General features: G+C 49.1%; 1 protein-coding gene across 15 annotated transcripts in view; it reads left to right on the top strand.

Annotated features, from left to right (window-relative positions):
- Positions 1-12141, top strand: part of Kiaa1217 (KIAA1217 ortholog) — a 674425-nt gene that overhangs the window by 613072 nt on the left and 49212 nt on the right. For all 15 annotated transcript variants that reach the window (XM_010619810.3, XM_033759334.1, XM_010619812.3 and 12 more), the window contains one exon: positions 1997-2793. In XM_010619810.3, coding sequence (XP_010618112.1) covers positions 1997-2793 — 797 coding nt within the window. The remainder of the gene's footprint in view (positions 1-1996; positions 2794-12141) is intronic.

The following is a 12141-nucleotide window of genomic DNA, read 5'->3' as shown; positions in this document are numbered from 1 at the left end:
TTTTTTTTTTTTTTTTTTTTTTTTTTTTTTTTTTTTTTTTTTTTTTTTTTTTTTTTTTTTTTTGGTATTGGGGATCGAATTCGGGACCTTGCACTTGCCAAGCAGGTGCTGGAACCACTGAACTAAGTCCCTGACCCTTGTTTATATTCTTATTGGCCGCTTTCAGCCTGAAGTCCATTATAATACCTAAAAGTCGCAGTCCAGTTAGGGCTCTGCTTTGCTCGCTCCTTCCAGGGATCAAAGAAGAAAGCCCGGAGGACCTGAGCTCCTGTCCCTCCTGCTCACCTGCGGGGCGTAGATAGCACCCACCCGCTCCTTGCCGGGGACACGGGGCCTGTCCTGGGCTGCGTCCTAGGATAGCGCCTGGCTCCTAGTAAGTGCTTGGTAACTTGTTTACTAAACCAGTGAATTTCTTGGGCAGTGATCGGTTGGTGTGTATTCAAGAGAACAGGCTCTCTCTCATTCCCCACCTTCCTTTGTTACCTCTGCTTTTTCTACTCTTTCGCCCGTCATCCTCTGCTGCACACCTTGGTTCTCGTCCTTTGGAGTCACCTCCTCTCCGCTCATGGCCCGCCTCAGCCGTCCTCCACGCGTTGATACTCTCGTCTACTGCTTCCCCTGGAATCCAGGATAGGGAATCGTACGGCACAAGCAGGACTTAAAGCCAGCGCCGCAACTGTCACAACCCTCAGCCCCTTGGAGAATCTCAGCTTGTCCTCCCCTTTGGGGTCCCCGCCTGGACTCATTTATATTTTTTGTTCTGGTGCTTGCTGAGCACATAATGTAGTTGCAAATTACAGATTTGTTTCCTCTTTAACTGGATTCTTCAGTTACTGTTTCTCCTAAAGGGGAGTTGGTAGAAGACCCTGTGGGAATTCTCGCTTCCCCTGACCTGGGTGGGAAGGACGTGGCCTGGAAGTGTGGGCTCCCGGCTCGCCAGGGCCAGAGCTGCAGGATTCTTCCTGCCACGCCTGGCTTTCCCCTCCCTGCTGCCCTGTCCATGATGGGAGGGCCTCTACTCTCTATCACCTCCTGGGTCATTGTCTGCTGACCCCTCTGTACGGGTTTCTCATAGACTCCCAGATTCAGTGCATGAACGGACCCTCCCTCCGTGTTTCCGCCAGGCGTCCCCTTTGCCTCTCGGACCCTGTCCCTAGACTGGATTAGCTTAGAACAATGGAAAATATATTATTACTATTCCCTAGGACTCGCACTAGAAAGAAGTGCCAGGAAGAAGTTGTGGAAAACGTCATTGTAGCACTATTGACATGTTAGACCGTGTTTTTCGGGTGTCCTGGAGAGGCTGTGACTTCAGAATTTAAACCACTGCATCGTTCTGTCCTCAGACCCTGCACCATTGAGCTCTACGTTAGGTGTGTGCATTGTCTGTGGTTGCCAGAACAAATTACTGCGAATTTAGGGCCAGGGCTGCAGGAATAGATGAGAGGTGAAGAGGTTCCATCGAATATGTGAGGTCTTGGGTTCGTCTGTCACCAGTACCCCCTAAAACCTGGCTTGAAACACCATGGAATTATTGCATTTTTATCTTACAGGAGTCAGACTTGCAGAAAGAGTTTCCTGGGCCAATATGACCCTGTGAGCAGGCGTGTACTTTCTCTGGAGGCCCTGGAGACCGTGTCTTTAACTTCCCGCCCTCATCCCTCTGTCTGGAGGCTGGCAGCAGAGCACCCTCTGCTCCCGCCCGTCTCTGCCTGCTTCTGTGCCCCCACCTCCTGCCCCTCTGACACTGAGGAAGACCCAGGCGACTGGACAACTCCGCCTGCCTCCCAGCCTCTCATTTCTTTCACATGACCGCTGGGGTAAAGACCCTTCTGCCCCCGAGGGGCGCGGTCCTGGGCTCCAGGACTGGGGGTGAAGGCAGGAGAGGGGCAGTGTTCAGACTGCCAGCTCAGGAGAGTCGCACTGACCCTCAGGCTTCTCTGCGGCTGGGCCTCTCAGAGTGGACTTCCTAACCCCGTGCTTTCTCTCTTAACAGATGCAGAGGGAGATTGTCTATGCGAGAGGAGACGGCCCTGGCGCCATCCCAAACTCCCCACCGCCCACTCCTGTGCTCCACTCCATGCCTCCGTCCCCGTCCCGAATTCCATATGGGGGCACCCGCCCCGTGGTGGTCCCCGGCAATGCCACCATCCCCAGGGACAGACTCTCCAGCCTGCCCGTGTCCAGGTCCATCTCGCCCAGTCCTAGCGCCATTTTAGAAAGAAGAGACGTCAAGCCAGACGAGGACCTGAGTGGCAGGAACCTGGCAATGTACAGAAACGAGGGCTTCTTCGCAGACCCCTACCTGTACCACGAGGGACGGATGAGCATAGCCTCGTCCCACGGCGGGCACCCGCTGGACGTCCCCGAACACATCATCGCTTATCACCGCACAGCCGTCAGGTCCGCGAGCGCTTACGGTAACCCCACTTTGCAAGCGGAAGTGCACATGGAGCAGTCTCTGTACAGGCAGAAGGCCAGGAAGTACCCCGACAGCCACCTGCCCACGCTGGGCTCCAAAACGCCCCCCGCGTCTCCTCACCGCATGGGCGACCTGCGAATGCTGGACCTGCACCCCCATCACGGTGCCCACGGGCCCTCGCATACCCTGCAGCCCGACCGGGCCTCGCCCAGCCGCCAGTCCTTCCGAAAGGAGCCGGGCACCCTGGTGTACGTCGAAAAGCCGCGCAGCACTCCGGGACTGTCTGGTGCCGTGGACCTGGGCCCTCCGCTAGTGGAGAAGCAAGTTTTTGCATACAGCACTGCTACGATCCCCAAAGACAGAGAGACCAGGTAAGCCGTGGAAGAGTAGGTGTCCAGCCCCGGCCTCTGCCCAGGGGGTTGCAGAGGGCTCCCTTTCTGGGAAGAGGGTCTGAGTCGGTGGCCACGGGAGGCAGACCAGCAGCCGCACTAAGGGGACAGGCAAGCACGCTCACAAGCACTGCTCCGGGGTCCCAAGAGTGGAGTCCTTAACGTGACTCTGAATCATTCGGAGGAAAACCGTGGCTAGCAGAACCTCTGGACAAGCAGATCCAGAGCTTGCGGCAACTGACCTGCCTCAGAAAATAAGGAGTGAGCGGTTAAACTATTTGGGAGCGCAGTTGGTATTTCTGTCTGTAGAACGTAGTTCTGTTTTCTCTTCTGGTTCAGGGAACCGGGAAGAAAGTGTCAAGGCCTGTGCTCTCGAACCATAGCATGTGAATCTGCGTGCGCATAGAATGGTTCCAACATGACCCTCTCTCGGGAGTGGTGCTGAAGCCCACAAAAATATCCCAGTAAACAAGACAGTGGGTATTTAAAGTTCTTCTTTAATATATATGTGTTTTTAACTTTCCATCCTGAACTTTCCTTCTATATTTTGAAAACACTCCAAAAATTCATACAGTAGTAACAGAAAAGCAAAATTCGATAGAAGGAATTTCTCTACCCTGAGTTGGTTGAAAGGAAGTCAGCGCCATAGTTGTCGTGATAGTATGTAGTTCAAGAACTTGAAACCCAAAGAGGGTAAGCGTCTTACCTGATGCCACATATGAATTCAGAAGGGACATAAAGAAACGAATCAGATATTCAGCTACTCAGAACCTTGGAAATTCGGCTTGCATTTCCTCGGATTGTGTCACTCAGGAAAAGGCGGCCAGACTTGCCGCAGGAGTGTGTGCTCACCTTGCTGGTCTCCCGCACAAGCGAGGGAGCCCTGCCCGCCGGTGGGACTCGGTCACAAGAGGCCGGCCCTCCTTAGCTGTTCAGTCAGGAGGGATCTCACAGCAGGCAGATTTCAGGAGAACAGAACAAGAATGGACATGAACATTTAAGGGATCATGAATGCAACAGCAAATTCGAACTCACTCAGCTAGGAGAGCAGTTAAATGCTGATTTGATTATGAAGAATGGGGAAAAATTAAGGATTGGAAAATAATATTTCTTCTCTCCAAAGTCCTTAGTGGGTCTTTGTTGTTGTTGTTGTTGTTGTTGTTGTTGTTGTTGTTGTTTCCTTGCTGTACTGAGGAATGAACCGAGGGAGTTTTTTTTTTTTTTTTTTTTTTTTTTTTTTTTTTGAGACAGGGTCATGCTGAGTACTAAGTTGCCCTGTTTGGCCTCAAACTTGAACTCCTTCTGTCTCAGCCTCCTGAGTAGCTGGGATTGTGGGCATGTGGCACTGTCCCTGGCTAGAAGGGGAAATTCTGAGAATTAGAGAAAAGTGCTTTTCTCCTAACCATGGACAACTAAGGGGTTTGAGATGCACCCTCGTAGTGGCTCAGTGAGAGAGACCATTATCACCCCAGAGAGGAATCCACTGAGGGGCTCCACAGATGTGGGAGCTTGTGCTGCATGCTTCACAGAAAGAGTTATAAACGAGTCCCCAGCAGAGGGCCCAAGATGCAGGAGAAATGGTGTACAGCTGACAGGGTGGGATGTAGAGCCGTAACGATTTTATCTTGCAATCCCAGCATTCGGGAGGCTGAGGCTCGAGGATTGCAGCAGTTCGAGGCCAGCCTGGATAACACACCAAGACCCTCTCTTAAAACAAAAAAATCAGACCAGGAAAGAATACAAAGAGTCCATCTCCCAGGTGGAAAGTTGAAGGCCAGAATCCATCACCCATCGGCCCCAGTATCTCCCATCTGCCCCCACCCCGCCACGCTGACGTCCCCTGTGCAGCAGAGGATGACAGCGTGACACCCACAGCCGTGGCACACTGGGTCCGGGAAAACTTCAGCCAGAAGGGGTGTCCGTCTCTTCCCAGCTCCCGGCGGGTGACCATGTGGTCACCGTGCATCCTTGCATGTGAGCCCTCTTTGCACAGGGGGTGGTGGGAGGGAGGGGCTGTGTGCGGTTCCCCACATGGCTCCCTGCCAAGTCCCGCAGGAGGGAGGTTTCAGTACAGCTCCATTTCTTTCATTTTTTTTTAATTCATTTATTCATTTCCTTTGCGGTCCTGGAGTTGGACCTAGGGTGTCTACTGAGTTTCATCCCCAGAACTTTCTGTTGTTTATTTTGAGACAGGGTATCATAAGAGGCTAAGTTGCTCGGGCTAAGCTCCGACTTTCGATCCTCCTGCCTCAGCCTCCCAGGGTGCTGGGAGTACAGGTGTGCACCACCACACCAAACTCCCCTCAGTCCTCTTGTAGGGCCTCATTCCCTTTTTAAAACAGATTTGCCAACCTCACAGACTTTGTTTTACCAAATCTCAGAAAATCCTATGGATTTTTTTGAAATGTTAGAGAGCTACATTAGAAAATCCAAATTATGGTATATCTAGAATAAAAATACGTTAGAAGTTGACTAAAAAAACTACTGCTCACCTCAAATACGCTGTCATTACCATCGTCATATTCTGACGTGTGATGTCCTGTAATTAGAAATATAATTTTCCATTTTTCCTTCCCTAAAATGTGAAACAGCAAAGGAAGAATTTCGTTTCACACATCTAGCCTGGTGACTCCGCACCTGTTAATCAGCTTAAGCCCAGCAGGAGGAATTAAAGGCTTGTGGGGATATAGGTGGCTGGGGTCTATCCTCCTGTGGCCCTACACAGATACACACCATACACATGCCACACACACATGTACACACACACACAGCACTCATATGCACACCCCACACTGCACAGATTCACACATGTACATTACACAAACACAGACTCACGGACATATACAAATATATACCATACAGGCACACAATGCCAACATACACTTGTACGCCGCAGATGCACATATATCCTGTACACTTAGAACTGCTGTTCTGAAAGACTTAAGCCCCACCTCAGCTAAGCCCGGTCCCATAACGAAACCAACAGTGAGTCTGTGTGGAAAGAATTCAGCTTGCTGGGCCAGGGATTTAGCTCAGTGGTTCTGCTGTCTGCCTCTCAAGCACAAGGTTCGGAGTTTGATCCCTGGTACCAAAAACAAAAAGAAGAAGAAGAGAGAGAGAGAGAATTCAGCTTGCTCTCAGCCCCCACCCCCTGCTTTCCCGTGTTACCTGGACAGGGGAGAACGCAGGCAGAGTAGGAAGTGTGGGACTTGTGCTGCCCCCACAACTGCTGTCCTGACCTGACCATGGCGCTGAGCTCTCCTGGACGTCAGTGGCTGGACTGAAGGGCAGCCCACCAGTGTCACGTGCTCGTTGCTGCCAGCCGCTGTTGCTTGGGAGCCTCTCCCGAACCGAGCCCTGTGTTAAGTAGTTTCTGTACATCCTGCAGTCCTTGTCCTGACAGCCTTGAGAGACCTCCCAGCTCCGTCCCTACTTCACAAAGGCAGAAACTGAGGCTCAGAGAGGTCCGTAGTTTGACCAAGGTCACAAGGCCAGTATGTGGCATTGCATATCCGGGTCAACTGCAGAATCTGTACTTTTTCCCCCAGGGTGAATTATTTTGCTCAGTGACTGAGATCTCTGAGCCTCTCCTTCCCACCAGCGAAGTAAATTCAAGAGTGAAATCTGAGCATTTCAACCAGAATCCTTCAAAAATTGTTTCAGGACTAGATGCTAAGAAACTGTTCCCAAAGGATATTGACAGTCGTAAACATGGTAGAATTTGCATAATTATACTGCTAAATATACACATGCCATTTAAAATTTAACTGCCCTAGCTAGTCTATTAGCACAATTAAGCAGAAACAGAGAACGGAAGAAGAGAACATTCTTGGTAATTTTATTTTCAAAAACCATATCTGAGTACTATGCCAAAGAAAAAAATATCTTGAGACAAGAGCACCAGAAACCATTACTGAAGCACAAAATTATAGCCCATTGTCTTACTTATCCCATGACGTTATTTTAGAAACATTTAATCTGCATAACTATTTTCTAAGAGCATTCAACCCCTTGAAGTCTAACTTCATGAGAACTGAGTACAAGGTGCCAAACCAATTTCTGTTGCACTCTCGTAATATTAAAAAGCAAATAAATCTGAGAGTGCTTTTCATAGGAGACTCAAGTGACAGTTTACATCTAAGATGTACAGCAGCACAGGAGGGAGACTGAAAACTCTGTGGCTGTGCTTTCTTCTGGGCACTGCTGGATTCATAGGCCGTTCCGCAGAACACTTGAATGTCATAGCCCAAGTAACTGCAGGACATTAGGAATCAGAGAGAAAAATTCTTCCTTTCACATCTGTACGCAGGAGACAGCCGACATAGCATGTTGGAAGGAATGTGATTCTGTAATGGTCCTCTTGAGGCGGAAGTGAGGAGCTAAAGGCTCAGTACTTTAGACTTGATGCTGGTACTTGGTCGTGTGAACTGGCATCTCTTCTCTTTTTTTAAGGGTGCATCAATCAGCATCCGATAGTGACGGTTGTACCAAGATCTGGAGACCGTAGTGGTGGTGGCGTCACGTGTGTGAGGGTGGGGGCTCTTCCCAAGGGGTCTGGAGACTGGGGTAGAGCGGCCGTTACAACCCCTTTGACTTTGGGGCAGCGCTTCTGAGTGTGACCTGGAAGGGAGATGATCTTGAGCGTTAAGGTGGCTTTGCCTACCTGAGCCTCCTTCAGCTCCAAGAGGGGAACAGGTGCGAGTGACCGGGAGGGAGACGGGCCGTGACACACAGTGTGCAAGGTGCTGTCGTCCCTTGCTTATAAAATCACACCCTTAAATAGCGTCATCATCTTTATCCGTGGCACGTAAAACAGCCCTTAAGAATTGCAAAATTCTAGGATGTTTGTGTTTTGTGCTTTTCTACTCATTGTTTGGGTCACAGAGTGAGTGTAAAATATCTTCGTCGAAATAACACTCAATTCAAGTGTGCTCATTGCAGTGACTAATAACTCTCCTTCCAGATGTTTAACAGATTCCTCCAACTGGCATACAATTTGCCATACCCAGTAAACTCGAGCTGAGATTCTATTTTTATCCTGTTCTGCCCCTCGAGCAGCTAAATTCACCCATTAGGCAAGAGTCACTCGGAAAAGCAGATTCCTACCCCATCTGAGCATCTACATCTGGAGATAGAGCCTCACGAGACCTTGTTAGGATTTCTGTGGCACTGTGCATTTGGAGGGCAGAGGCTCTTGTCTTTGGACAGCTAGACAGAAAGAGAAGCACAGCTGTGCGTGTGTGTGTGTGTGTGCGTGCGTGTGTGTGTGTGTGTGTGCGCGCGCACGCGTGTGTGGAAGGAAGCCTTCGTGCTGACATCACTTTTGCATTTTACAAGAATTGAATGGTATCGAATTGGTGGCTTTCAGAGGTGGAATGGACCCGTGGTTTGGCAGTTGATAGAATGAAACTGTGAATTGGGTTTGTTATTTAAAATGTCTTCTGTGACTGGCAGACCTTTGAAGGTTTTCTACAGTACGTTTTATCCTGCTAGACAGCAGTGATTCTGGATGATAGAAAGGGGTGAGCTATTTTAATAATTGTTTTTTTTTTCCTTTTTGCATCTTTAGTCAGAGTTCTCCCGAGTAGTTAGACCTGGCTTCTCTCTAGCACCGGGCTTTTAAATTTCGGCACTGTTGACGGTGTGGGTGCCACGCCTGGGTGTGGCTCTGTCCCCAGCTGTCCAGCCTCTGCCCCCAGAAGGCCTGGAGCAAACCCCACCCTCCTTGGTCGTGACAATCAATGATGTCTGCAGACACTGTCCACCCCCAGCGGTGTCCCTGGAGAGAAATAGCTACTGTAAAGGAAATTTGAATTTTTTTCTAATGCTTAGCGAAATAGAGAAAAGAAAGGTTGCCCCATGCTCAAGCAATATAAAAACTGTGCCATTCATAAGACATGGATTGTGATGGCGGTTTCTTCAATTCTGCGCTTTACCTCTATGTAAGGCAGTTCATTCTTGATAGAACGGCTGTCATCACCTTCAGTTCAAGCGGTCACCCATTTATTGAGGGGCAGTAATTCTAGTGGACTTCAAAGCCAGACTGCCTGTATTCAAATCGCTGTCCCAATACTTGCTAGTAGGTGGGGAGGGGATCCTTTGACCGGTTACGGAATCTTCAGTCCGCATTTGACCATTTGTCATACTTAACAGAACGCATGAGGTGTGCTGAGTGCGTAAGTGTTCCGACTTCGAGCAGTGCACACTGCCTGCTGAATGCTACTGATGAGGGAGATAAAGCCACGGAGATGGCTAGGACAGGTGGCTCCTGAGGAGGGAGGAGGTGTGATTTTTCATATAAGACCTGGAAGCACTAAAAGTTGGGCTGGAGGAGGGTAGAGAATGAAACTCCCAGGTAGAACAACTCAAATGAGTATCAGAGCCTCGTCAAAGCCCACTTCAGGACGGTGAATGGTGAGGGTCGCACATCCTCTTGGGTGCAGGGCAAAAAGACCAGCCAAGTTCAGGGCGTCATCACAGGATTGCATCTGGCTGTGTGACTGATGGTCAAGGCTCTCCTGCCAGCTTTGGTTGAAATCAGGAGGTCATCTGTTGATGCCTCAGAGTACCTGACTGACTCAGCTCTTCTCTGAATTGCTTTGTCACGCAGCTCTATTTATGGATGGAAACATTTATATCAAGAACCTCTTAGGTGTTGAGCTGGAAGCTGGATGCAGAGAAACTTGGAGGCAACTCCTATAAGCAGGGAATGAAAAATATCCAGAGTTTAATATCCACGTCCAAACTATGCCACAGTGAAGTATAGGAGGCTTCTGAGCCTCCTGAGTACCCAACGTGAAGCAATCCCCATAAGCAGCAGGGTTTCACTCTGGACATTACTTTGGGTTTTGGTAATGCCGGGGATGCTTTTCATCCTGAAAGTGACAGTGTCTCCTACAGAAACAGAGCAGAGAGGAAACCCTGCCAAGTCCAGGGTGCCTCCCACGGGCTTGAGCTTACAGGGAAATCTCTCCCCAGGGTTTCAAAGTCCAGCTGGGAAGTTAGGACTCGATTGCCTTGGAAATGGTGTGGAACAATAGGGCTAATCATACATTGTAGGTTACAGAGGCTTCTGTGGGCCAGCTGGAGAGCCAACCACCACTTATTCCAAGTTCTAAACAATGGAAGTACAAGTAAACTTCTCAATTATGAGCCTGTTATAATTTGGGGGGCTGCTTGTGCATAATTAGTTCCGAAGTAGTGACACAGACAGTAATTTGCTAAGAATGGAGGAAGGAAACACTTGCCCAAAGTTATACTGGCCTAGGAGCTTTCACTCAAATATCGAGATGATCTGGAATTTAAGGCATATATATAATGAAATCAAAAGATATTTGAAAAGATAGACTGGTCTTGATCCAAAATTGGCAATATTTTTAACTTTACGGACCCTGTAAAAAATGACATCACCGTATGGTTTTTTGCCCATCTCAGAAATCAAATAAGTGCCAATAATTTGAATTATTACTTCGTGCATAGGAAATTTCAAGGTTAAGTACTGTTTGCTGACTTCAAGCAACAGATGTCTGAAAAACACGCCCGACCAGCTGACAGGTTTATGAAGCTTGCGCTACTCTTATGCTAGAAGTATTCCGTCCAAAATACCCAAGAATTACCGCCACACAGTCTGTGCTACTTTACACAGGCCAGTTTCTCAGAGGGGGAAGCCAGCATCTGTCACTAATTAGATCAAATTAAGATGCGTTTCTTTGAATACTCAAGAGGGGCTGTCAGTCACAAGCCCTCAGTCTGAAGCCCAGAATAAATCCAGAGTCGCCTGGGTGCTATGAGGTTCCGATAACTCCCCCTCCCCGTGCTCTCTAGAACCTCTGCAAAGAGAAGAGTTACAGTGTCGTTGCAGATTCAGCCCCTTTGAAAGGTGGCAAGATTGGCCCATGTCCGATCGGCAAGGGAGTCACCTGGCCTGAAGACAGGGCTGCCATAAGCACCAAAGCCCAGCCAGCGAGTGGTCCTGGGCACGCGTGATACCCGGACTGCATGTTAGTTGTCCGTCTATCTGATGGAGATCAGGGAGGTCACACTTGTCCCTCTTTGAACCCTGGACTTTATTTTGCATGATGCAAAGCTAACGCCAGATCTAAGCGTTAATTCTGTCTCTCAGAAGATCAGGTCGAAAGAGTCTGTTGCCCACAGTTACTCACAAAAGCCCAGTCGGATTATCAGAAAAACCTCCTCCCCCTCCTCCTTCACTCTCAGAGCCAAAGACCTTGGAGAACACATTGTCCTAAGGGCTGACTTAGTAGAAGGCAAAACAGAGGTGACATTGACTAGAGGATTATTTTCACCACCATGCGCCCTAGGTATTTTTTTCCTTTGTAATGAAAGTAGAAGGCAGACCGTCCCTAACTTTGTCAGCATGCACAAGTAACTAGGAAGACAAAACACTAAAGAAACACATATGACAAATATCTTCCTTCTCTTTCCTAAGCATCAGTATCTTATTTCTTTGGGATCCACCCTGAGATTTTACAGATCAGACACAGATGTGAATGGGGAGCTAATTTCCACAGCCACCTGAGGAGCACACCAGAGACTGTCTGGCCAGAGCTCCTGACGCTGGCTCTCCTTGGAAGGTCAGTCGTGAGCTGTGCCGTGAAGACTGGTTCCTACCAGTTCGTACCTGTATGAAAACTGAGGTGTCACTTTCCCCAGAATGAGGACTGTTAATGGTAATACCCTGAGGGAAGAGAAAGAAAATGCAAAATGGGTAATTTTAGGAAGCAGGGTGTCGGCCTGCCTTGGGGAGCAGTGACTCTTGAGTGAACAGGAAGTAGATGGCGAACAGGAAGTGAAGTGTCCCACCCTATCATGGCCGCTGAGCAGCCCACAGCCACCCAGAGCAGGCTGGCAATGCAGCTCTGGCTGCTTAGCTTTGTTTTCCATACAAACTTCTGCCTCACTGAGCCTCCGTGTCCTTCCCTGAAACTTGAGGGTGGTCACTCCCACTCCTCCAGGGCATTGCTGTTTAAATGAAAATACATGCAAAGCACTTTGCAAACCAGGAAGTTCCCTAGCAATAAGAGTTTTACTAATATAAAAGGGAAGCCACCTCCTCACGCCCTTCTTCCTTCAGATCTGAGAGATGACAGTCCTTGACGCTGGCTTGGAATCATTTTCTGGTCCCAACCAGAGCAGCCTGCACAGAAAGTAAACTATAAAACAGATGAAGGATCACAGGGAGAGGAGAGGTTCCTAACCTGGTTTTCTGAGCCCAGCACAGCCCTGTGTGAGCCGCGGCAGTTCTGACTGTTGGAGCACAGGCCTGGGTGTGGCTGAGCTTTGCTCTACTTGCCTGGGCTGCTGCGCCCT

The sequence above is a fragment of the Fukomys damarensis genome, unplaced genomic scaffold (genome assembly GCF_012274545.1).
Source record: "Fukomys damarensis isolate Sample0158 unplaced genomic scaffold, DMR_v1.0_HiC HiC_scaffold_37, whole genome shotgun sequence".
Classification (NCBI taxonomy): domain Eukaryota; kingdom Metazoa; phylum Chordata; class Mammalia; order Rodentia; family Bathyergidae; genus Fukomys; species Fukomys damarensis.
This window is presented reverse-complemented; position numbering and strand designations above follow the sequence as displayed.